The sequence below is a fragment of the Carassius carassius genome, chromosome 8, assembly GCF_963082965.1.
Source record: "Carassius carassius chromosome 8, fCarCar2.1, whole genome shotgun sequence".
NCBI classification, from domain to species: domain Eukaryota; kingdom Metazoa; phylum Chordata; class Actinopteri; order Cypriniformes; family Cyprinidae; genus Carassius; species Carassius carassius.
The window spans coordinates 18048483-18076145 of record NC_081762.1 but is presented as its reverse complement, the minus strand read 5'-3'; the positions used below and the strand labels follow the sequence as shown (position 1 = coordinate 18076145).

At 41.5% G+C, this 27663-nt stretch overlaps 1 protein-coding gene across 1 annotated transcript in view; it reads right to left on the bottom strand.

The window, feature by feature from the left end:
- The window catches only part of LOC132145441 (CUB and sushi domain-containing protein 2-like), a 313214-nt gene that overhangs the window by 71925 nt on the left and 213626 nt on the right, over positions 1-27663 (bottom strand). The window contains exons 26-31 of the mRNA XM_059556481.1: positions 8185-8387; positions 6763-6954; positions 4758-4896; positions 4347-4534; positions 915-1109; positions 496-612 (exon numbers count right to left, since the gene is read on the bottom strand). Of these exons, the coding sequence (XP_059412464.1) occupies positions 496-612; positions 915-1109; positions 4347-4534; positions 4758-4896; positions 6763-6954; positions 8185-8387 (1034 nt within the window). The remainder of the gene's footprint in view (positions 1-495; positions 613-914; positions 1110-4346; positions 4535-4757; positions 4897-6762; positions 6955-8184; positions 8388-27663) is intronic.

Here is a 27663-nt window from a genome sequence, read left to right as displayed (position 1 = left end):
ATAAGGACACACATTTAACATGGAATAGCTGTGATTTAACCCTTGGATGTCTGATTCAGATATGGTATGTTGGATCTGCTGAGCTCATTGGTAAGCATGATGTTATTAGCCCTTGTACATGATACAACTACAAAGCATCTTTTTCTATTAACAACCATTTTAATGTAGCTGTGCATTCTGATAATTTTGCAAGTGACATAAACGCTTTTTTATTATATTAATCAATTTATCAATGTCTGATGTGTTTGAAGGCCTCTAAACACATGAGCAAACTTATATTACTTCCTGTCATTAAAATCTCAGAATTTTTGCTAGTGAAAGGTTTGAAACTATGTTCATTTCTTGTCATGTCAAATGTTTTGCCAAACATTGATGTCATTTTTTAGCAAAAAAACAAAAACAAAACAAAACACTGAAACAAATGGGAATTAGCTTTCACATACTGTTCACTGTAGTCCTTCTGTAGTATGTGCGCACAATACCATGTTTACTTACCGTAGTCTTTCGGCACAATGACCGAGTAGACGCAAGTCCTCCCGCTGCTGTAGTTTCCAGGATAACCAGGGGAGAGAACCACCCCCTCCAACCCCGAATATTGACCACCGCACAGAGCTGAGGAAGAGAGACAGCCACAGAAAGAAGGCATTAGAAACTAATTTTCTGTTCTCCCCATCTCCTCTCTGCCGTTCCCTCATTCTGCTGGTCTTAAATTACTTTTCTTGTCTGATTCCTGGACTGCCCTACTAGACGTCCCCAGTGTTTGCCGAAGTGAAATTGCAGTGTGTTCAAAGTATTCCTCAAGGTTACATTGCAAAGATGAGCCTTTGCTTATTTCCAAGGGAACGGCAGCAGATGTGACAAACACCAGGTCTTTGACAAAGTAAGAACACATATGCTGAACTGTTACATTTTACCTATGCAAACAGGTTTGGGTTTGTTCCAGCCGGGCTTGCCGTCTCCCCCCATGATGCAAGTGAGAGTGGCGTCTCCCTCCAGCGTATAGCCGTTGTCACAGTAATAGGTGACAGTTGCCCCCAGCTTCAGCTCAGTACCAACACGAGTACCATTACGCACCAGGCCTGGCTCAAAGCATGACTCTCTAGGATTCTCTGTTGAGGAAAAGAAACACAATATATAATGATTTATGGCTATTCGGCTAAGACTGACAATTCAGGGCACACAGGGACCTTTTACATATACACATACTCGCCAAGCACCTAATGGAAGTAAAAAATGGCTTTGTCGAGTAAATAATGTAGAGTTACTTGCCGACTGCTCTGTGATTTCATTAAGAGCTACAGTGCAACACGTTTCAAATCCAAGACTTGCGAATCTTATATTCAATAAAACATCTGTAAAACCTTTTAAAATACATATTCGTCTTTTCATGTAGGATTCTGCAAACACAAATCACATGAAGTTTTCATATTAGAAGAATAAGAAGAAAATTGGAGTTGGTAAGATTTAAATTCTTTTAAGTAATTTACAATACTAAACATACAGTATAAATGATAATAGGACATTTTACTGTCTTCTTAATTTTATCTAATTTATTCCTGTAAGGGCAAGCTGAATTTTCAGTAGCCATCACATCAGTGTATCACATGCTGGTTTGGTGCACATTTCTTGTCATTATCAATGTGGATAAAGTCAGTAGTTGTGCTGCTTAATATTTTTGTGAAACAATGCATTTTTCAGGATTCTTAGATGAATAATTGTTAAACATGAAACATTTATTGTGTTCTTGCTGAATGAAAGCAACAACAACAACAACAAAAACTACTGTAGTACTGTAGCAGTAATTAACATTTAAAAAAAATGCAATACATTTTCATGGTCTGCTATATTTTCCCAATTTATTTACCACATATAATTATGAACCCTGTTTGTGCAGGTTGTTTAGAACCAACAGCAGTAGATACTATGAAAGGTCAGTTCTGGAGAGGATATGTTGAAATGGTGTTTAAAAAAATCACAACTGAGGCTCCCATAAGCTAAAAATTGAAGAATAAAGACAGAGTAGGCTCTTTGTGTGAATAAATGCACTTCGAAGATACTTCAAATGAGCGCACACAGATGCTTTCGCCAATTCACAATCACAAATATGCTACAGCAACCTACATGCCCCGTGGAGCGTGAACGGTCGACCAATGACATATTAAAAGTGACACTGGGCTAGATCAGGTCTGCTGACTACACAAAACAGTCCGTCACCCAGCAGGACATGTGTATGGCGCACACCACATCCTTTGGCCAAAATTAGAAATCAATCATTCTTACTACACATCTGCATCGCACAGCAAAAAAATGAGTTGCATGCAGCTCCTGTTGAGATATTACTTCCAAACATAGTTATACTGCAACGTTTGTGCTGATGTCCGTGCCCTTCATGGCCCAATAGCACATCGAAAATGGCGACAATCTGTTAGCTGTGGCCGGTGTTCCAGACGGCTCATAACTCAGTTCATCTTCCTACACCTGGCTCCTCACACTCTAACAAGAGGAGTGCAGGGAGGGCAGTAATTAAGAGTGGACCACAGCCAGCCTTAAGGTCTAGCTCAGGTGTCCATTGATGAGGTTGTGTATGAGTGTGTGTGTGTGTGTGTGTCTGTGCATTTGGACATGACAAATGTTTGAGCTGGCAGGGAACACTTCGGACAAGCAATGGAGTGTGTATGTGTGTGTGGTGTTTATTTAACTGTCGGTCAAGCGTGCAGAGCCTTGGCCCACATATTGCACCTCGGAGGCCAATCAGACTCGGTTGGGAGTCTGTGAGAAGCTGATTGGTCTGTAAAGAGGTTGACAGCACCTGAAGCTCGTTCCAACTTCCGCAGCATGCGTAGATGAACCAACGTGACCCAGTGCCAGACCAGCTAAGCTAACACTTCTGTCAGGGTTAAGCTGAAACAAACACACTTTTCCTGTATTTACGATTTGCTCCCACATTATTAGTTTATACTAATTCATTGTGAGGAGACTGGGGTCTGGAACTGGAGCTTTTGAAGTGCCACACACTGTGTCAATCTGCTACACCAGATTGAGAGAATACTGTTCCTCATTCACCAAGCCCAACAGAGGGTGATGTAAAGAGCACGGTCTCTCTCGCTTTCTCTCTCTGACCGCTGCATGCCAGCAATGGCCATCAGTAGGTAGAGTTCTATTGTGGTTCACTTTAAGTTCATTGACAGAAACTGTAAAAAAATTTACAAAAAACATTTGTCTAACTGGATGCCATGAGACCAGTGTTAAGGGTCGTTACACCAAGGACGATAACTATAAAAATAACAATAATAGATAATATCTTCTGTTTATTCTAAGTGTGTGTGCGTCCACTGCCTTAAATTCCCGAGCTCATTATAGCAGAATGTATTCTGATTGGGTGTCAATGTTTGTATCGTTCATCAGCTGGAATAAATAGTTCTGAAAATGATTCCAATAATACTGTTTCTCAGTACCTTTATCATTCTAGTTATGGTGTGGACTCTCCTATTCTTTAATACTGAGAATGATTTTTAGAACTATATCTTTATCGTTATCTTTATAGCTATCATCAGTGGTGTGAACAGGGCTGTAAGGTCATTGAACAATGAGTCTGAAATTTTCCAATGTTATTTTTTTGGGGGATTTGTCATCCTTTTCTATCAAAATGCTTGCTACGGATGCGAAAATGCTGAAAATCGAGTTTTTTTTTTATGACGGATAAAAGTTTCAGAGGCAGTGTTTAAACGTGATTGACACAAATTTAGTTTGAAAGTGCAAAATTTGGGACGAGAATTTCGGACTCAAAGTGGACAGACCTTTAATTTTACTATATTTGCCGGTATCTTTGTTTTATTTGCTAGCTCAAGCCAATTTTTAACCTGTCTCTGACTCTTGGTGACTACTGATTTTGCATCCTGGTGTCTGTCATTTTATGAATAAACAAATAAGTGTCATCAGACAAAGTGAGGTCAGCAAGGCGCTTACAGAGACAGCAAACTCGCATTTGTTCTCATTTATGCTGAGCCTTTAGTATGACAGCAAAACATTGATCAAATGCCAGCTTTAGTGAGTGCATTCTGGCTTTTCGTTTTCATAATTCTTCTCTAGACGACTGCGAGAAGTGCCACGGGTCGATAATTATACGCTACACGAGAGCGGTACGAGCAAGAGGGGGTGATCAAGGCAACAGTCAAAGTGCTGTTGCAGTACGGCACACTACAGAAACAAACGAACAAAAGGCAAAGAATAAAGACAAATGGAAAATTAAGGCTATTCTGATACTGATTTTTGACCAAATTCTCATGCAATAAAGGCAATAAAAGATGCCTACAAAATGGGAAAGGATGTAATGTATTACAACATACCAGTGTATTGCAGGACAAATCCATTGCTGCTGAGTGAGGCGTCACTGCGGAAGGCCAGGAAGAGCGTGTTGGAGCTGCTCTCAATGTGCTCAGGGACGTCTGTGCCGTAAAAGCTGCCCAGCAGAGGGCTGAGAGAATCAGGCCCATCGTATATGTGCAGGAAGTCGTAGCTCGGTTCTAGACTAAAGCTAGTAGGAGGAAGTAAACATGCATTATATGACTATAAACAACCAGCACTGTTATTGTTAATTAAAACTAAGTGTATTGAAAATTATTTTCATTGACTGAAATCTAAAATGATAAACACTGTATATACACTATACAATACAAAACCTGTATAACACTGTATACTACAATATGGTAAGGTAACTTGATGAAAAGGGGAGACTTCAGTCTTAAAAACAATCTTACTGATTAAAAGTGAGTGATATGATGTGGTCCGGCATTACAGTTACTGTCCAGTCACATTCTCTGCCATGAGGATAGGGCTCGGGGTATTCAGGGGACAGGATCAGTCCACTGGGACCAGTTAGATTCCCTCCACATGGAGCTGCAATAAAAAGGAGGGGGGAAAAATGGAAATTGAAGTGCTGAATGTACTAGTTGCAGTTTCAAAATGTGGGCTATTAATGTTAAAACTTTAGAACAGTGGTTCTCAACCAGGGGGCCTCAGCAAACTTTGGCCTTATAAGGCCTTGAGATTACTTTAAATTATATAAAATAAGACAAAACAAGCGCTAAAATGACCTAAACCTGAAAAAAAAAAAAACAAGAACAAGCTTATAGATCAATACAATATTAAAAAGTCATAAAATATAAATTGTATTAGGCAGAAATTGAGTAAAAAAGTAAATCATAACTGCCTTTCTAGAACACAACTGTAATTTTGCTTTATTTAGAAAACACATCCTGCTTTAACTATAAGCAACTCTGTAATGATCTAGTCCCAAAGATTATTTAGTTAAAATGAAGTCATGTGCTCAACTCAGCAGTAGCAGGTTTTTACCTGGAATAGGTAAACATCTCCAGGGTTTTGCCTGTGGTTCAGGTAAACATGAACACAAACTTATATTGAGTATAATTGAACAATGCAACCTAATTATACTATAGTTAGACTAGCTATTAACATAAAGTGGCTTTAAATCACAAAAGAAAACCAAATACTGCTGTCCACAAAAATCCTTTGCTGGGAAGTAGTGTGATGAAATCTTTATAATGTAGCTGCTGCAAGAGAATAGATGGCAAACAGCTGGCCAAGGCCAGCAGAAATATTAATAGTAATAGTAATGACAGCTTTGCTGTGTATGTGTGCCTGATTCGTTATCTCACAATAAATTATCCCCCTCATGTAGTCAATAATGTAGTCAATGCACTTATGTTCTTATATTTCCTGTGTATGATTTTAAAACATATTTTGCATGGGTTACATTTAAATTGGGTGTAAACAACGTGAACTAGGCCTTGAACAAAAGAAACTGAAAAGAATTTCAATATGTCTTGAACTGCAACCTTAAGTGTATTTGAATGTAGTTACATAAATGGCTTTTCAGTGTGGAACTTTTCATACAATCACTGAGTGATTGTGAGAGAGTGAAAAAGCTGATACCTAGCTCATTCTATAAAGCATGCTACATGAGTTTTCTGCGGTGTATTAGCACTAACATTATTAGTGAAATTAAAACTTTGTCTATCTTTGTTACAACAAAAAGATTGCTTATGTGATAGTGAATAATTGTTTCTTTCCTTATGAGAAACTAATGGGATAGAGCATCCCCCTTATTTTGCAGGAAGTAAGCTATTTCTTGTGAAGGTGCGAGTCTAGTGATTCATTTGGCCATCAGTAAATTACTAGAGAAATAAAAGTGCACTAAATGGTGAAACTATTGGTATATATATATATATATATATATATATATATATACCAATAGTTTCACCATTTAGTGAAACTATTGGTATATATATATACCAATATATACCAGAAATAAAAGTGCACTAAATGGTGAAACTATTGGTATATATATATATATATATATATATATATATATATATATATATATATACCAATAGTTTCACCATTTAGTGCACTTTTATTTCTCTAGTAATTTACTGATGGCCAAATGAATCACTAGACTCGCACCTTCACAAGAAATAGCTTACTTCCTGCAAAATAAGGGGGATGCTCTGTGTTAACAACTGGTATATGTTAACATATACCAGTTTGTAACATGAAGGAACATAATAGACTGATTTTGATCAACTAAAATAACTGGAAGCGTCTGACATCAGGCTCCTCACACATTCAAGATTAAAATGCTAACTGTTATGTTAAAAATAAAGCGAAAAGATGGAGGGATGACTGTGGAAGTGTTGGTTGAGGAAGGAAGCGTTTACATTTGTTAATTTGGCACGCTCTTACCAGAACAGGTGGGCGGATCAGGCTGCCAGAAGAAACGGTTGTTGATCTCAGTACAGGTGATTTTGGTCGCCCCCTGTAGGAGGTATCCGGCATCGCACTGGAACTGCACATAATCCCCTGGCTCTCTGCTGTCTCCTATGCGGGTGCCATTTGTTGGAATGCCAGGATCATTACAGGAAGTGGCAGTTGAAACTGCAGAAAGAAAAACATCCAGTCAGCAACTGTAACATAATCAGTGGAACCCATTGTCTTAACATTGGTTCTCAACTTTTTCAACTCGAAGGCCTCACCAGCTCCATTGATGATGACAAATTCTAAAGGCCACAATTGCAGACACTGAATCTGTAGAGCCCAAATGACAGCTCTAGCCCACTTCTACACATTCATTTATTTATCTAGACACCTGCATCTCTGTGGTACTCTCTCAAAGATGCTTTCAGCCGGATGGGCTGTTTTAAAAGTAAAATGTGAGGCTTTGGAACAGAAATAACATGGCATTGATGGGTAATGGCATGTTATTTAGTTTTACTTTTTATGTCAAATCTGTAATGTCTTTTATGAGTCTCCAAGGTATCACGCAAGAAATCAGGACACTGTGGTTAGATGGAGGTGGGTGGGGATGGTTACCCTGGTTACAGGCTGACAGCAGACAGAAGCACATAAACCTTTGCTTAACAGGTTTCACTTATTGTCAGTGGAGAAGTTGCATCTGTAAGGCCATGCTGCATGGTGGGTGCTGTTGGAGGCTTTAGGAGAAACTTAAAGATGGTGCTTTTCAGTTGTTATTCTGGAGCTCAAGCACCAGCAAGTTTTTTTTTTTTTTCAGAAATTGTATGAGGTTCAGGATGATGCTGAATGGAAACAGCAAGATGGAAATTAAATTTCCCAAAAACAAAATTAACTTACATGCTCGCTTACGGGAGTAATTTTTTGTTGTATTCAGTAAAACACGAACGCACATTTACTGAATACATTTCTAGATACAAACAAAAAATATCATGCAACTTGCCTCAAGTCATGTTATGGAATAATTCGCTCAGATTACTGGCTACAACTGACTCAAAAAACTGTCCGACCAATTGCTCACATACTTGAATTTTTGTTTGCATGCATAAAATTTCAAGAAATGTTTTACATTTAAGTCACACCTTAGTTTGGGGACCAGTTCTTATTATATTAAGTATTAACTATGACTTTTGCCTCAATAAACTCCTGATTTGCAGCTAATTAATAGTTAGTAAGGTAGTTGTTAAGTTTAGGCATGGGGTAGGATTAAGAGATCTAAAATATGGTCAGCATAATAAGGCATTTAACATGCTTTATAAGTATTAATAAGCAGTCAATGTGCTAGTAATAAGCACCTAGTTAAAAATTACACCCACACTTTTAAAGAACACATACACATCACGACCAAACACATACCTGAGAACTGCAGAGCAAAACCCTGCTTGCTGGTGAAGAAGTCGGTTGTAAACTGCAGACTGACGGAGCTGAAGGTGCTGTGGAGGTCCGGAGGAAGTGTAGAGCCGCTTAGCTCTCGCAAGAGAACGCCTCCATCGTGAGGCCCGTCCCAGATCCGCAAAACATCATGCACCTCTTCTGTGTGGAAGACCAGGAAATGCAACCTGTGGAGTTACACAAGCAAACATGCTATTAGTCAGATTTAGATTAAAGAAGGTAAGTCAGAAGGGAGGAAAGAAAGGAGAGTAAAAGCATTCATATCTTCAGTATGGCACCATGGGGATATTTAGAATCTCTGTGTTAGTTTGTACATTTTCTTATCTATTTCTAATAATAATAATTTGTTCTAAAAGAGATACGGTCAATTTGGACACTTGTATAATTCTTGATATTAGAAGGATCTTAAAGACAGATAGACAAAGATAAGATAAAAGAAGAAAAAAATGTCAACAATAAATGAAAATTAGTTGAATGACATCTGCAAAATTCCATTTGCAGATATTAAATATAAAGAAGAATATTAATAAATCTCTTTTTCAGATATAAGGTAAAACATGCAGCATTTACTTTAAGTCATTAACCTTTAAAAAAAAAATAGATAAATAAAAACTTTCAAAGTGATGCCACTGAGAGAAATATGCTTGTTTTCTGCAACCTAAATGCCAGATTACTTTACTAATGGTACTGAATACATAACTAAGCCTTCTCTATAGATAATTATAACAGACTGCCTCTACAGAAACAGGAAAGTCTGGCTCTGTACATTGTCAGTGTAGGTAATAAGGGGACATTAGTAAAACCGATTTTTCTCACCTCTTATGAACAGTCTTTTGCAATTTTATGACACATACTAAAAATTAATTTACGATGACTGCCACGTCTTTTAAATTAGAGAAATGCACAGCCAAAGACAACAATCGAAATGACATGATTATACAACAATACAACTAATTTAATGTTTTTGATTTTTGGTATGCAAAAGTAAACAAAATTTCTGAACCAAATCAATGCCTTCAAATATTTCACTTTAACAGACAAAGCAGATTAGAAACCACTCCTCCATTTTTTTAAGAAATGAATAGCAATGGATAGATTTGGGGATAAAAACCAAAATTGTATAAACCTTATTGAATGAAATAAATTCAAGCTGGTTATCCTAAAACCAATCATGTCCCAAATAAGTTTCAAGACATCTGTGTGAAGAGCAATGAGGGGAACCTTCTTTGTTTTGTGAAAAATTCAAGATATCCTTATGAATCACAAAGAGTTGGGTAACGCTCAAAAAGGATCTTTCTCTCTCTCTCTCTCTATCCATCCATCCATTCTCACAAGAGTAGCATCTGTACCATTTACAAAAAGCTTCAAAGAAAACAAAAGCACTAAATAAAAAAAGCAAGCATCCAGTTAAAACTAAATCTTAGAACAACACTGACATACTAAACTTAAAATAAATAAGTTCATATAAACCAGTTGTGACATGACTGGAACGATTTGGAAAAGTTCAATTATGAACAGTTAGCAATTTGAAAGGAAATTATGTAAATGATGTCAGGAGCCTGCTTTTAAAAAACTGAAGTAAAAGCCCTTAACCAAGTAGGCGGCGGAGAACTTTGTCACACATACAACAACACAAAAGCTCATTAACACAGACTTCGCTTCATTAAAGCAGAATCAAAGAAGGAGTATTTTTCTCCCCAAAAAAAAGGAAAAAAAGAAGAAAAAAAGGAGTAAGACATTAGGTCGAGTATACAGCAATTCCATGAATTACTGCCATTCTATGCTAAGTGAGCAAGGCAAAGAGATCATGTGTAAAAAGCTGACCCCATCCCTCACAGTTCACTGGCCTTTTACACATGGATGACTTCAGGGTTGTATGCAAGGACGGATGTCTCAAAAGCCAAGTTTAGACACTTGTTTCAAGAAAACAAACATGCACCCCATGACTCCAGTTATGTCAATGTGCATTAGAAACTAACAGACAGTCTAGTTATTGAAGACAAAAGGGGTTTTATTGAATATGCATTGCTTCCATTTACTAATGACTGCTGTGGGGATGAAAATAAATTCAATAGGGCGTTGTAGGTCATACATGTGTAGTATTTCTACTCAATTGTTGCCATGACAGCACATTCACACCAGTAGCAAACCGCTTTGGCTTACTGTAATTCACCCAGAGCTTGGTTTCCAGCTCTTTATGTGTGTGTTGTGTTTCTCCACCTATAAAGAAGTGAGTAGGAAGTATTTCTAAATCCCAGTTTCAATTTCATATTGTGTGGGTTTTAGAATTCACCATATCCATCTATTCAGAATGAAAGACGCACATAAACAACATACTGCACAGCAAACTGTGTGAACTTCAGGTATTTCACTCTGCACAGTCTGGGTGTGAAATGAAAGAGATCAACAGTTATATATAGCTGCGTGCACAATAAAGAATGGCCCTGCATCTAAGGGTAAACCCTGTTCACACTGAGACTGACAGACTGTAGCGACAGAAACTCATTCATTTTCAGTGAGTCAGTGTTTTCCCCTGACAAGATTCAGTGATGACACAATGTGGCTGTGTCCTTCAGTGTGATAAATTTGAGTAAAGTTACATTTCATGCAAATTAGGAGTGGTGCATGTAGCAACTTTCAATTGGAGTGAAGATAGTGGAGCACAAAAAAAAAAAAATTACATACACAACACACAGTAGTATTTACAAGAAGCCTAAAGATATCCAGGGAGTGCATGCATTTCCTGGAAAACTACTGAAAGTGTTGCCATCACTTTAAGAAAAGAAAGAGAAAATGGTGCCCTAAGCGCCCTCAACATGTTGCCTGTCAGAGTCCATAATGTACCTAATAAAACTCATGTGGGTATGCATTTGTTCTTCGCTGAAACTGATGTGTTATTTAAATATAATCCGTTATTTAAAAGATTAATTCAATTATCAAAGTTTGAGAAAATATTACATTTTTTAATAAAATATGGTAACTTTTTTTTTGTGATTTGTTGCATTTAATTACACCTAAGTAGATTTTGACTCATACTGAATATATTTCTCATGGTATTCATTGTCAAAATTAGGAATGCAAGATAATTATAAAGCTTTACTGACGAGATGCGGATTAAATATCGTGCAATATTTATTGTGCATCCCTAGTCAAAATAAAAATAAAATCAACAACACAGAGCCTACTAATGACCAACAAGTACAGGGACGTAGCGACCTCCAGAGATATCACAGTCAGTGTGAAGGGGGCAGAAAGAGAGAGAGAAAGACATGACGAGGCAGACAGATAAAGCAAGAGAAACATCATTTAATCCAGAAGTTCTAAATGAGATTAATCAGTTTACAGCCAGAGTGCTATTACAAATCTGATAAAGAACCAAATTATTCCATCCCTGTTCACCCATTTGGCAATGCTAAGCTTTACCACACACATATTTTTGCTTTCTGTGTGGAAGTGAACACTTTAGAAACCCCCTCAGACTCCATCATCCATCGCATCACAGCCGACAGGACGGATCTGTGTCATGCTAATGATAAAGCGCTAATCTATGCAAGTGACGGCTGGTTTCTGAAGGGGAAGCAAGCACACAATGATGCATCTATTTCCTTAATGCCAGCCAGCTCCCTTTTTTCCTGCAAGATTTTAAAGCCGGTGTTACACATAGTTGCTGGTCATCAGCTTATGTTTTGTTTAGGATGCTGGTCTATTGAAGTTCAAACCGAGCATCAGAATGGGGAAGAAAGATTTTAGCTGGTCTCCCAGTGTAACCAGCTGAATTTCATCCAAAACTCAAAAACCAGATAAGGTCCGCAATAAGATAAGACCAAGAATCAAGAATGAATGACCAAAATGACATAAGCACATAAAATTACTAAACTTAAAAAGTAAAAAAAAAAAACTAATTCAAAATATGAATACATAGTAGGGGTGTGACGATATATGTATTCGTACTGAAAATGTTCGGTACACATTTGTACCGAACAAATACAGCATTGTTTTAACCACTGCACGACTGGAAACGTACAGTTTTGTATAGTGTTACTTGTGATGAGAAAACAAAGTCTTATCTTTCAAATTGTCAACTTTTTCAGGGAATTCAAACAATAATATAGATTGGACGCTTTTGGATGTGGTGCGACAGATTACTGTATAAACCCCTCAGGTCTAATGTCATTGTGGAGCACGATCATTCCTTTCTCTTTACTACTAGTTTTAATGCGAAATAAACATAATTGAACATCGCATGCCTTACGTATACACTAAATCTGTGTTTCAACCAAAGCAATGTCAATAAAACAGATCTTGTTTATAACTATTTTTTCTTAACATAAGGGGTTTTCTTTAACTCAGCACTAGTTGTGATGCTTAGCTAATTATTACCAAATGTATTGGCTGAACAAATATCATACAGGTACAGCTAATCCATACACCGCCACGTTAACTAATCCTCATGTTCATCTTTTATTTATTGAAACACATTTCCTACTCTTTCGTCTATCCCTTCCTGTTACTCTCTCTACTGCTCTACAACTCTTTCATGTAATCCTCGATGATGGGATGGCGGTTGGTAGGGTTGTGGGGAGCGTTGGCAGGAGAGTGGGTGGTTGCAGTCTGTCAGATTTGCATGTTCAATACAAAGGGGAAGGTGGAGGGAGATGAAAGACTAAACCCCATGAGGTTTGATTTGTTCCCCTCAAACCACGCAAAATGTTGAGGCCAACTGCATCTAAAGAAATGGAAAAGTACCTTTCATCTCAACACAGGTCATCCACATCCTGATTTACTCACTCTGTTCTTTTCCAAAAGCATCTGCTTACTCAAAAACAAGCAGAAGATTGAGCCATGGCTCTCATCCTTCCAAAATGAACTTAAGCCATCATTTTGAAGTTGGCCACGAGAGGTAAACAAAGTGTTGCATGCATAAGAAACAAAGTGGTTCAATCAGATGTCAGAGGAAGTGCCAACGAAAGGGAGAAGGAGAGGAGAGCTGTGTCATATGAATACAAAACAGCACCGCCTCCCCGGAGTCTTGTCCGTGTTCCTGCTGCAATGACTTGGCAGAGAGGGAGAGACGTGCACTTTGTCAGTGCATGTCTGTGGATTCATTTATTTGTTTATTCATTTAACCAGACATTAAAGTCATTAAAGAACTAAATCTACATGGACGACAGAGAAATAGAAGGGGAAATACATAATGAAAAGCACATTTGAAAACATACAAGACACAAAAAACCAACAAAATATTAAAATAAGACGGCAATCTGTGCATGAGATGAATATCTAACAATTGTTAAGATTGTGAGAAGCATTTGCAGGTGTTTGGGAAAATATCCTTGATGAGAGTCCTTGAAAGCTGAATGAAAAATGACAGTTTCTTGAAACTCATTTCAGTCACTTTTTGAATATTAAGTAGCCAGTGAAGGATCTGGTGCATCTAGAGGAGAAATCAAGTGAATAATGCAGCATTTTTGTAAATAATGTGTGGACATATGGTTTAGAGTATGAGTAAATCTAGTTTGCAAAGATGTCCTGTCTAAGGAAGACTACAGATTTGCATTTCCTGAGGAAAATTACTAGACAGCAAGGATGCATCAGAGCCACTCTGCCATCAGAGGGTAAAGAAGGTTATGCACTAGGGTTGGGCGATGTCAACAAATTTGCCATTGGACTATGGCTAAAATGAAACATCGCGATGGATGATGGCATCATTTGGGGGGGGGGGTTTAGGGGTTAAGTACTGCCGCCTCATAGTATAAACATAGTACGTATGTTCGCGAATCTCGAAAGTGATAGTGAAACTAAAAAGTTAATGTGCATTCCAAAGGGGGGGTTGGGGCTAACGGTGCCGGCACAACATTGTGATGTCTATAAGCCATTGTCCCACCACTATTATGCACGAAGTAATAAAAATAAAAGCATGCCACAATTTCATATTAAAGTAAAACAATCAATTACATTTTTCCATTATATATATATTTATTATTAAAAATAATAAAATAAGTCAAACTTAACAAGTCAAATTAAAAACTACAAATACATAAAAGTATTGACTTAAATATGTGTACAAATATTGAAGAGCATAGTAAGACTGACTATTATGCCATTCACCGTGGTTAATTGGTAAGCACTCTTTTTTTGACCAAATTTTCTTGTAGCAATTTCCTGTTTTGTCATTTTTTTGGGGTGAAGCTGTTTTTCCACCAGGGGAAAGAGGGATCAAAAAGTGAAAAATTGCATGTTGAATGCTTCAACAAAAGCATATACCACTGATTAACTCACAGAAGGTCTGTCTTTTAGAGTTAATATATTATCGTTAAAAAAAATCAATTCCCTTACAGAGTAAATAATTGGGAATTTTACCTCAGGAACCCAACTGTTGCACTCTGATACAATGTCATGACTTGCGGTTAGATTACTGCAAGTCAAAAGGAGATTCTGAAGAAGAAAACAGAATGACGTCAGAATAATGCAATCATTGTAATGACGGTTCTCATCTCTCATGGCAGCACAGTATAGAACATCTAGCAGCTCAAGGGCACCTTTATGGACATATCTGTGCAGGAAATCTCCATTATTCCAAACGGGCAAGACTGCCATTTGAAAGAAAGCTATTTGATTTAGGGAGAGGATGAGGTTTGTGGAGCAAAAAATACTACTTTTTTAATATAAAAGGAAGGATGAAAATGCAAATTTCACTGCTGAAAAGACTAGATAAGTTGATTGCCAGATTCAGGCCCAGATCATGACCCGTTTGTCTAAGAACAGTTCAGTTCAGTTTAATGAACTGAAACAGAGAAAGTGATTCATTTGTTGCATCATACATGTTGCTCCAAATGAAACCAAAGTCTGAAACTCAAGACAAAGACCACTTTTATGACTTAATGTGATTTCAAAAGGTCTCCAGGTCAAGGCTACAGTAAAAGATCAAGGCTCAATCTAAGCTAACATCCACATAAGATTCAAAGCTCTCTTCAAAGTCTGCAAGAAATCCTTAGACAATGAACTTTCTAGTTAACATCTTCTGATGAACAATATGGTTATGCTAGACTTGTTAAAGCAAAATTCATACCCATATTTGCTTCGAAGTCTGGGAAAAAAGCTAAATATAGACTAATAAATTACATAACTTGAAGAGATGGGGAAAAACACCATTTAGAGTAGAATATTGTAGGTTGAACTGGCTGATGCATTAATGATTAGTTATCTTTATCTGCTGTGTAGGCAGATTGGATAAATGTAAGAAGCAGTTCTCAGTCTGATTCAGCAGATGTGAGGTCCTGGCCACCTTAAAAACAAGTACACAGCACTTTTTTTACCCACAATCCACAGTCTCCTCCCTTCACTGCTGTCAGCCATCCCCACTGGAAAGTGCTCCCAGGAGGAGGCCGGCAAGAGAACCATCCGGGTGTTTATCATCAGATTATTCTAGGTGTGCGTGAGCACATTTCCTCCATTTAGCAGCGTATTGGATTTTGGGGTACATTAACCTTTTAGAAAAATTGTGAGTTTCAAACTTTGACAGTTTGTATATTGAGAGTAATGACCAAGGACACACTGCAAGTGAGACGGCACAATTTCACAGCCCATTAAAAATTAGACTCATTAATTGATTGATCAACTCTAGTCTCTTCGGGGGTCTTTCTCTCCTCAGCACCTTAACAAACCAGCTGATTAAAAAAAAAAGCAATTGATCAGATCTGTACAGTTTCTATACTCCCAAAACAGAACTTTCATGCTTGTCCAGACTGGATTATGTTTTTGGAACAACATATAGCAATGATGTTCATTAGCATCTTGGTTGGTCAAGCTGGTCGATCTTGCTGATCAAGCTCCTAAAGATGTCTGTGGTGCTTGAGGCAGGACTATTTTTCCCAGCATACACCACAGCATGAATAAATAATGCCAAAAACGGCTGTTCTGTATTATTTGTACTGGTTTTGTTGCTGTGTTCGAAGTTGTGAATCATGTGGTGTTACTGCAACACTGTCCTTAAATATGATGTTAAGCATCCCGCACACCAAGCCATTGTACCTCTCAGCTACCAAGACTATTATTAGCCAGGCAACTATTACACAGATTAGAAGTAAAACACCCCACTGCAAAGCTAACAATTTTACCACTGTGATATCCACTTTCTAAAAAAACTAGTTCAGATGGCAAAAGCTGCATGCCTCAGTTAAAAAAGTGTTATTTTTGGGATAATATAAAATACTACAATTTCATTTTTCATGATGCATCACAACAACTTACTTTAGATCAGCTAAACAATTATTGTATATTTTAAGCAAGTTCCAGTTTATTTTAAACAAGCTGTTTTTCAACCAATTCTAAAGAAAACAAATCTTGATCCATCATTACCCCAAAATTATAGACCTAGTTCTCTTACGAGAGCTCTCTCGTACTGCGTCATAGCTAAGATGCTATGGGAAAAGTCTCCTTTCACGAAATACTGAAGCAAAAAATTATCCTTAATTTTGTATTTTTGTAAAGCGCATTTGCAGCAGTACACAGCCATAGGCGAGACGGCTCGTTCGCTCATTGGCTTGTTCTGCGGCAACTGCACAGCCTATCGAGCGCAGGCTGATGCAACATCAGACCAATAATGGCGCTTCGCGCCCTTCTTGCCACTTCCCGCCGAAACGGGTGTGGCCCAACCTATAAAAGGAGCTCGAAAAGGCTGACTTACCTGATTCTTCATCTCTTCAGCGAAGCTCACGCATCGCTGGATCACGAAGGAAGCAAGCGCCGTCTGAGAAGCATATCAGCGGGAAGAGCCATTCTGAAGCTGCTGGCCTTCGCCGCCTTCCACTGCCGTTCCTGCTGCGCTGTCCGGCGCCTATATCCTTTCAATTCTGTTATATCCAGCTGTTTTTTATGTGTATGTGTGTGTTCGCCTTACGACACACACTCGTAAAAGAGCTTGCGTCTTTTTTAAGATGCCTTCCTGCGGCTCGTCAGAGCCCCACTCAGCGAGGGAGACCGGTACGTCATCTGTGTCTCCTGCCTGGGTGAAGATCATGCAGCGCTCGCGCTCGCTGACGGCGGATGCCCTCACTGCGAGCTGTTGCCATGGTGACTCTGAGGACTCGCCTGGCCTTTTTCTCTGAGCCTGCATTCTCCGCTGTGCTGAGGCGCCGTGAAAGCGCCGCTTCCAGCGGATTCTGGAACCGTCTTCAGCTCAACCGAGCTCGCCGTTTCGCCCTGCTTCACCGGCCTCCCCTGCATCGCTTCCCAGTGGGCAGCGCCCGCTGTTTGCCGGCGCATCGTCCGAGGAAGTCGATCTCAGGGCCGCGTCGGGGGAAGAGGACATGCGCTCTCTGCTAGCTTCGGGCAGTGAGGGCTGGGCGAGCTCCGAGGATCTCGCGCCTTCTGCTCAGAAGCCCAGCAGACGAGCTGGCATCGAGAAGGAGCCGGGGCGAGCGCTCACGTTGGCCGCGACGAGTCTCGGCCGCGAGTGGTCTGCACCAGCGCCCCCCCTCTCGTTCCCGGCTGGATGGTATTTTCCTTTCGGATGAGCGTACTTCTCAAAGCCCGCCTCATTTCTTCCTGAGCTTCACGAAGAGGTGGCGAAGGCTTGGAACGCTCCATATTCAGCGCAAACTCGTTCGTCTGTCTCACTAGCATTCTCCACACTGGATGATGCTAAAAACAGGAACTACCAGTCACTTCCGCCGGTGGAACAGGCGATAGCGACGCACCTTTGTCCGCCCTCTGCTGGACGGCGGCAAAAGCGGTGTTGCCATCTAAAGCCTGCTGTGTGACGCTGCGTCTGCACTACTCACGATGGCTGCTTCATTGAAGCGCAGGTGTACGAGTTCCGCTGTGGACGAGCTCTCACCCAAGCGCGCCGCTGTTTCAGTTCCAGGAATTGTGACCTTCTCAGCGTTTTCTGCAACGCGCAAGCCTGCATAGTTGCCCGCTTGCCTGCACACAAAAGCCGTTATCACAACAGCTTCAGCAATGCAGCTCGAGACCCCCGTTCTCGCTCTACCGGCCGTTGCCCCGCGCCGCGGGGACCGCGGCAGAGGATTACGGTGAGGCCGGGAGCTCCGAAGCCATCCTAGGAAAGCCATCTATGCCTGCTGCATGACGCTGCGTCTGCACTACACACGATGGCTGCTTCATCAAAGCGCCGGTGTACGAGTTCCGCTGTGGCCGGGCTCTCACCTAAGCGCGCCGCTGTTTCAGTTCCAGGGATTGTGACTGTTTCAGCGTCTTTTGCAATGCGCAAGTCTGTACGGTTGCCCGCTTGCCTGCACACAAAAACCGTTATCACGGCTACCCAGATATTTCCCGAAAAAGGTGTAATTTCTGGTGTCCCGGCCACGGCCGATGGTGCTATAAATGTAGTGACGATGCCCACTGCTCAGTGCCCATCTCCACATATAAGCACAGCCCTTCACACAGGGCTCGCGCCCATAAAAGCGACTCAAGTCGATCACGCGCACTACATAGTAAACGTGCCCACTCCTCAGTGCCCACAATCACTATGTCACACGCGTCATGTGGTTTCTGTAAAAACGAAACCCGTGCACGTTCGTCCGGCCACGGCCGATGGTGCTATGAATGTAGTGACGATGCCCACTCCTCAGTGCCCATCTCCACATGTAAGCACAGCCCTGCATGCAGGGCCCGCGCCCATAAAAGCGACTCAAGTCGATCACGCGCACTACATAGTAAACGTGCCCACTCCTCAGTGCCCACAATCACTATGTCACACGCGTCATGTGGTTTCTGTAAAAACGAAACCTATGCACGTTCGTCCGGCCACGGCCGATGGTGCTATAAATGTAGTGACGATGCCCACTCCTCAGTGCCCATCTCCACATGTAAGCACAGCCCTGCACACAGGGCTCGCACACATAAGATTGACTCAGATCGGTCACGCGCGCCACATAGTAAACGTGCCCACTCCTCAGTGCCCACATACACTATGTCACACACGGCGCGTGGTTTCTGTAAAAGCGAAACCCATGCACGTACGCTCTGCCCAGGCAGACAGCGAGTCGAAAGTGGTAAATGTGCACGCTTGCAGCCCACAGTTACTCGCAGACATCACGAGTCCCACGGGACCCGCTCAGCCCTCCCCCAATCGGTTAAGCACCGGGATGGGGTCGAGGACGAGCGATCTGCCCGCTGTGATCAGCGCGCTCCCCGCCTCAAATGCCACAGGCGTAACGCCCATGGTGCAGCGCACCCAAGCGCCGCCGTTGCCCAGTCAACAGAGCGCGCTTCGCATCCAGCCTCTAGCCATTCATGCAGATGCATGGTCAGCGCTTCCAGGGGTTTCGGATTGGGTGCTAGACATTATAAAGGCTACTCGCTACAGTTTTTTCGACGCCTTCCGCGCTTTTTAGCGCGCGCCGAAACTACGGTCAAAATAGAAGTAGCACACATACTTCGGGCCGAAATATCAAAATTGTTGAGCAAAGGGGCTGTAGAGCCTGTGTCTCGAATTCAAAGCGAGGGGGGGCTGTACAGCAGATACTTTCTGGTGCCCAAGAGAGACGGGGGTCTCAGGCCCATACTGGATCTAAGAACAAGGCATTGATGAAACGCAGTTTCAGAATGCTTACGACCAGGAAGCTCCTCGCGCAGATCCGCAGAGGGGACTGGTTCATGTCAATAGATCTGAGGGACGCGTATTTTCAAATCCAGATAGCGTCAAGTCACAGGCGATATTTGAGATTCGCCTTCGAGGGCCAGGCATACCAGTTTACAGTCCTGCCGTTCGGCTTGTCCGGGCTCCTCGTACGTTTACGAGGTGCATGGTTGCAGCGCTCGCTCCTCTTAGACTCAGAGGCATGCGAGTGCTGAATTATTTGGACGACTGGCTGATTCTGGCTCGATCAGGAGCGGAGCTCGTGGAGCACAGGGCCGTTTTACTCGATCACCTGGAGAAGCTCGGTCTCAGTGTCAATTGGGAGAAGAGTTCGCTGAACCCCAGTCAGACGATTCTGTTTTTGGGTATAGTTCTGAACTCGTGTTCCATGACGGCGCGGCTGTCACCACAGCGCGCGTTGGGCATTCAGCGCGCAGCGAGTTCTTTTCGCTGCGGCGCGACCGTTTCGCTCAAACACTGTCAGAAGGTGCTGGGCCTCATGGCCTCAGCATCTCCGGTTCTGCAGCTGGGCCTGCTCCGCATGCGCCCCCTGCAGCTCTGACTGAAGGTGCTGGTGCCGCACACAGCGTGGGTGTCTGGCCGACTGCGTCTCAAGGTCAATCAGAGCTGTGTCACAGCCCTGAAACCCAGGACAGCAAACGGCTGGTACCAATCAGGTGTAAGCCTGGGGACTTCCCCGAATGTGAAGATGATGTCGACGGACGCCTCCACTTCGGGATGGGGAGCGCTGCTCGAGGGCAGACCGTCCTTTGGCCTGTGGTCAGAACGGGAAAAGCTCCATCATATCAACTGTCTGGAAATGCTGGCAGTGGAGAACGCGTTGATGCGCTTTTGTCCCCAAATCAAGAACCACCACGTCTTAGTCCGTTTGGACAACATGTCTGTGGTGTCCTACATAAATCGCCAGGGCGGTCTCGGGTCCCGAAACCTGTACAGGCTGGCGGAACGCCTCCTGGTTTGGGCTCAGCGCAACGTGCGTTCGCTGAGGGCAGTGCATGTGCCTGGGCTACAGAATCTGGGTCCATACAGGCTGTCCAGAGGCAATGTTCCTACGGGCGAATGGTCTCTACACCCGCAAACAGTCCGGCTGTTGTGGGAGAGATTTGGCAGGGCGGAGGTGGACCTCTTCACGTCCCACGAAAACGCTCACTGCCCCGTGTTCTTTTCCAAGAACGAAAGCGCGCTGTCACGGAAATGGCCGTGCTGCCCGCTTTATGCTTTGCCTCCCGTCTCCCTCCTTCCGCAGGTGATGGAACGGGTGAGAGAAACGAGATGTTCAATGCTGCTTCTAGCACCTCTTTGGAAGAACCAACCATGGTTCCCAGATTTGATGCAGTTAGCAGATGACGCCCCGTGGCCAGTACCGTTGAGGAGGGACCTCCTCTCGCAGGCCAGGGGTTCGATTTGGCACCCTCAACCGGAGTGGTGGTCCCTCCATGTGTGGGCGCTCAATGGTTACCCGCTGTTCTCGCAGTGGGAGTGCTAAATACCATCACTCAGGCTAGAGCTCCGTCGACACGACGTCTGTATGCCTCGAAGTGGTCGGTGTTCTCCAGCTGGTGCACAGCTCGAGGATGTTCACCCCTTAGTTGTGAGGTGACGGAGGTTCTCTCCTTCCTACAGGAGCTGTTGGATAAGGGCAGAGCCCCATCCACGCTTAAAGTTTATGTGGCAGCCATCGCAGCGTTTTCTGAAACAGCGCTCGGTCAGTCAATAGGAAGGAATGATTTGGTCATCCGCTTCCTTAGAGGAGCTAGGAGGCTGAATCCTCCCAGACCTCCGTCAGTCCCTATGTGGGACCTCGCGGCGGTTTTGGAGGCCATGAAGGGTATGAAGGGTCCCCCTTTTGAGCCTATTCAATCAATTAGCCTTCAGCATCTGTCGTTCAAGACAGTATTCTTGTTGGCTCTCGCTTCAGTGAAGCGTGTGGGTGATCTGCACGCGCTCTCGGTGAGCCAGTCGTGCTTGGAGTTTGGGCCTAATGACTCAAAGGTCATACTCGAACCTAGGCACGGTTATGTGCCGAAATCCCTCAACACGCCGTTTCGGGCTCAGGTTATTGCCCTGTCTGCCCTGCCGGTGTCAGGAGAGGATAGAGACTCGAGTCTTCTTTGCCCTGTCAGGGTTTTAAGAGCTTATGTGTCTCGCTCTGCTGCCTTTCGACAGACTGAGCAGCTGTTTGTCTCGTCCGGTGGACATTCCAAGGGAATGGCTGTTTCGAGACAGACTCTATCCAGATGGATAGTTGACGCTATAGCGTTAGCTTACGCTTCCAGGGGCTTTCAGTGCCCGCTGGGTGTCAGAGCACACTCCACAAGGGGCGTCGCCTCTTCGTGGGCGTGGTCTACTGGGATCTCCTTGCAGGATATATGTATGGCGGCAGGTTGGGCCTCGCCGTCTACATTTATCAGGTTCTATAACCTGGAGGTTCCCGCCTTGCAAGCAAGGCTGCTGTCGGTATAGTCGAATCAGGGTCCTGAAGGGAACTCTGAGTTCGTGAGCGTTATGCGCTGCTGAATGTTATATGGGGAGTATTGCGTAAGACCCGCATTGCCACATTGGTCAGGCCTTGCCTCGGCTGTGTGATGTCATATTGCTGCATCCACGGATGCTGCTAGATATGGGACGGAGGGCTTCCCCCCTTCCTGTCCTGGACTCTCTGTGAGTTCCTCAGGTGACTGTGCACTGTAAATCCTGGGCGTTGCTTCAGGTTTATTGATGTGTGATCCCTGCGCGCACGGCGTTTTACATTGGGTTCCCGTAGCGTCTTAGCTAAGACGCAGTACGAGAAAGCTCTCGTAAGAGAACGTACTCGGTTACTAAACGTAACCTCGGTTCTCTCTAGAAGAGCGAACGAGTACTGCGTTCTCTGCCGTGCGTACGATTCACTCTGGTTCGCTTCGGCGATGAAATAAATCAGGTGAGTCAGCCTTTTCGAGCTCCTTTTATAGGTTGGGCCACACCCGTTTCGGCGGGAAGTGGCAAGAAGGGCGCGAAGCCATACTCCGAAACCTGCGCACGATAGGCTGTGCAGTTGCCGCAGAACAAGCCAATGAGCGAACGAGCCGTCTCGCCTATGGCTGTGTACTGCTGCAAATGCGCTTTACAAAAATACAAAATTAAGGATAATTTTTTGCTTCAGTATTTCGTGAAAAGAGACTTTTCCCGTAGCGTCTTAGCTAAGACGCAGTACTCGTTCGCTCTTCTAGAGAGAACCGAGGTTACGTTCAGTAACCGAGTACGTTTTAAGTTACCTTTTATGGTCCTGGAAAAAGTTGTCGTAAATCAACTCGTTGTAAATCAATTCAAAGTACACCTCATCAACAACACCTGTGTCCTGTGGTGTTCCCCAGGGTTCCATTTTGGCCCCATTGCTTTTTGCTTTGTATTTGCTGCCTCTGGGGAACCTGATAAATAATTTTGAGGCATTCGCTATCATTGCTATGCAGATGATATTCAACTATATATTTATTTTAAGCCTCATGAAATTACAAAATTGTCTACTCTTTTAAATTATATAAACTCTTTTAAAGCCTGGATGGCAAATAATTACTTACAGTTAAATCCTGAAAAAACAGAAGTACTTATCTCAGCTCCTGCTGGTGTTCTCCCAAAAGTTATGGAAAGTCTTGGTCCTTTATCAAATTCTGTTAAATCAACCCTTCATAATTTAGGTGTCCACATGGGACAAGCCTTCAGTCTTGATTTACATGTGAATTATTTGTAATTGTTTTTATCAGTTGAGAATCATCGCAAAATTGAGGCCAGTTGTGTCCACAGCGGAGAAGGAAATGATAATACATGCATTTATTTCCTCCCACCTTGATAATTGTAACTCTCTTTTTACTTGTCTTAATAATTCATCCCTGAAATGTTTACAAGTGGTTCAAAATGCTGCTGCTAAGCTTTTAACCAAGTCATCAAAGAGATCTCACGTAACCCCTATTTTAATTTCTTTACACTGGCTCTCTGTCAAATTTATTTATATAAAAGTGATGTTGCTACCTTATAACTCCAAAAGGAATCTGAGATCCCCAAATCAGATTCTGCTAGTTCCACGTTCTAGACTGAGGACAAAAAGAGACTGTGCCTTTTAAGTAGTGCATATAAAGCACTTTGTGACACTTGTTCTTGAAAGGTGCTACAGAAATAAATATTACTTACTACAATTAAAATGTAATCATAATTATAATAATATAAACAATTAATAACAAGAAAAAATAGCAGAAAAATGAAAAGAAATAATAATAATGTAATAACCCTGCAATATAAGCAAAACAAAATAAAATAAAATAAGTAGTGAGTAGACCAGTCACAAGCAGATTGCAGGATAATAAATAGAGAAGAGTGTGGGGAAAAAGTAATAGGAAGTGTGTTACCTTTGACAAGATGGGACTGAAGTGAGAAGATAACAGAGATAATGTATGACTAGAAGGCTTTGGAGGAAGAGAAAAAGAGGTGGAAAAAACAGCATAATAGGGAAGGAGGGAAGTGGGACCCCAGCTTCCGTTAATTCTTCAGATTTCTTTCGTGACTGCAGATGAGCCTTGAGCGTGACAGAGCGATCCTTTGAGCTGCAACTTGAATGTTCCAAACCGTCTCTGGAACAGCAGGCTTAACCAATGTCTAATCCCACGTGGATATGAACATTTGAGACTAGGCAGTATATCTGTCTCTGTGTGTGTGCGTGTTTGTGTGTGTGAATGGCTGCTGAAAGTAATTATCACCTTTGCCAAACAAAGGCATCTCAGATGTGGATAAGTGTCTGATGAAAGAACAATGAAATATCGCCTGCACCCCCTGCCTCATGAACCCCCCCCCCCCCCCTCCCCAGCATCCTGTCACATTATACTGTACAAACATCCCAATCCACGCTTACACATCCTTTTATGTCTGCACACTCAGACACTGCCATCAACCCCTTTGGATAAGGAAGTCCACCGGGACAGGACAGCTGGGGCAGGGCGGTATCACAGTATACACTCTGTGACAGTACAAATGTATAACCCGTTATATAGGGCTATATACTGTATTGCTTATGATGTGGTCTACCAAATAAAAAATTAATTAAAAAATCCATCAAGCCGAAAAATACACATTCCAAAGTGTGTTGCAGACGGTGCTTAATGGTAGCTCATCTTTTTGGAGAGCATATTCTGAATGCTGCGTTGAGTCCTAGTATTATTGCAAGACATCATCCCAATCCTAATGCATTGCAAATGATCTTCAATAATTGATTGCTCGTGATGATATCAAAGAAATGTATGTGCATACCTTACTGTGGGGAACTAGTTCTGAGACTTGGAGAGACCCAAGCTATTAATTATCGTATGCCTGTGAAAGGGGATCTAATAAACACACATACAGTACAGGAAGAGGGTAAACAGACACATTCTAACACCTTATTATACTGTATGACCTGCAGTACTCATATGTGGTCATATAAAGATACATGTACTAAAGATGTACAAATAAACAGCACAATCACAAGCAAATACACACTGTAACAGCTGTTTACTGTTGCTAACAGGCTTTTAAAATAAATTATATGAGTACTATGTTTTATCAGAAGGGGAGTGGAAGGCAGTTTTCTGCGGCGTATTGAAACATGATTTTCAACTAATAATATTTTAAACAAGTCACACACACTTAAACTCATCCCCACTCAGATATGTTTACTTAAAGTGGTTACAGATTTCAGTGGTTAACACATTTGACATCTTCATGTCACGCTAGAAAGGGCAAACCTGCCTGTGCATGGAATGCTGTGCATTTTATTTTCAATTATATAATTTAATTAATAAATGTATGTATTTTTATTTAAAATATATTACAATAGAAACCATTATTTTAAATTGTAATAATATTTAAGAAAAACACTATTATGTTTAAATACATGCAGCCTAGGTTACTTATAAAAATAAAAAATTTATAAATATATAATAATAATAATAATAATAATAATAATAATAAAACAATAACACACTATATACACTATAATATAAAATGATAATAACATCAACAACAACAAATAATAATGACAATTTACTGACCCAAACTTTTAAACCATATTAAATATATATGGGGTTAAGAGGGGTTTTAGGAGCTCTGCTTCACAATGTGTTTAAGTACACTGTAATCACATGGCCTTTTATGGCCATGATTGCATCAGTAATTACATGACACTGACTAAGTACAAGCTTTAAGCAGGCAACATCTGAGTATTAGACTGTATTAAATTATACGGTTATACAATAAAAGGACAGGTGACCTCAATTATTACATGTGGCCTGCTCGTCTGGCGTGAGTATCTGGAGGGGTGTACCAACGTTAGATGCTCAATAACCCTTATGATATAATTACACTCACCTCACTGCTCATTTCCAACAATTTATGGACACAAAGAACACAGGATAAAAGGGAAATTTGATTGAGCTCTTCACATCTTCAAGGTACCTTACAGAGTCTTCGACGCAGCAACACCAAATCAAATGTCAATTTTAAAGTGTTCCTGTGGCTCAGTGGTAGAGCACGGCGTTATTCCCTGGGAACACACATATACTGGTAAAAAATGAATAGCCTGAATGCACTGTAAGTCGCTTTGGATAAAAGTGTTTGTTAAATGTATATGTAAACCCTTTTTAACACAGCAAGAAAGAAGTGTCTGGGAGCTCTTAACGTGTCTAGATGAAGGGCGGGGGAAAGTATCTGATAAACAGCACAATTAAAGCCCTGGACAAATTAGGCAAACCTCGGCTGCGAGATTTCATGCAAAATTACGCTGGCGAACTAGTGGCAATTAACAAGAGGGCATGTTCATTCATTAGTGCGAAAGGGAGCGATTTTCTTGGGAAGGGAAGAGGTCAGCCTGTAGGACTGCCAAAGTGCTAATGCCCTCCTAGCTTCTCTGAGTCCTGCTGACTGTGACAGCACGATGAACAATACTGGCATGCATGGAGCTAGACCTCAGCCTGCCAGCCATCTATGCTTGCAGCTAAGGCGAGAGCTGACAAATACACCATCAGACCAATTAGACGGAGTATGGCTAGAGTGGAGGGACAAAGGGTAAAAAGGTTGGACACCCATTTGATCAAATGGGTGCGTTTTCTGTGGAGGCTTGTTTCTGCCAATTAACTAAAACTAAGATAACTGTAACTTTTTTGCCTCGCAATTGCAAGCTTATATCCCCCAATTCTGTTTTTTGTTCTTGAAATTGTGAGTTTGTATCATGCAATTCTGATTTTTTTTTTTAAATTGTGAGTTTATATCACGCAACTTTGACTTATTTTCTCAGAGGTTGCGGGTTATAAAATGCTGATTTGAAGGGTTAAAACGTTGACTCACATTTCTGACATTTTCTTACAACTGCAAGATTATATCTCACTATTCTGACTTGATGACTAGCAATTCTGAAAAAAAAGGCTGAATTGTAAGATGTAATTTTTGCAATATATATATACATTTATTTCATATTCAATGGCAGAAAGGGGCTTCCAATTTAGAAAATGTAAGAATATTAATGATAGAATATTAATAAATGGTACTTTTAATCTTAACCTAAATGAATACCACTTATTATGCAGGGATATCTAAATTGTAACATTTCAAGAGTAAATGTCATCTACTTCAGTGAGGTAATGGCCAAATCAATAGCATTCAATTATGACTTCTGATATATGAAATGGTAAATGCGAGAACTTGGTTCTTCTGAAAGGTCAAATGATGTCACTTTATCATCAGCAATGTTCAGATTTGTTCAAATGTTTTAATATTATTGTTTCCTTGTAATATAAAGTATTGAGCCGGTCCTCCAACAAAAA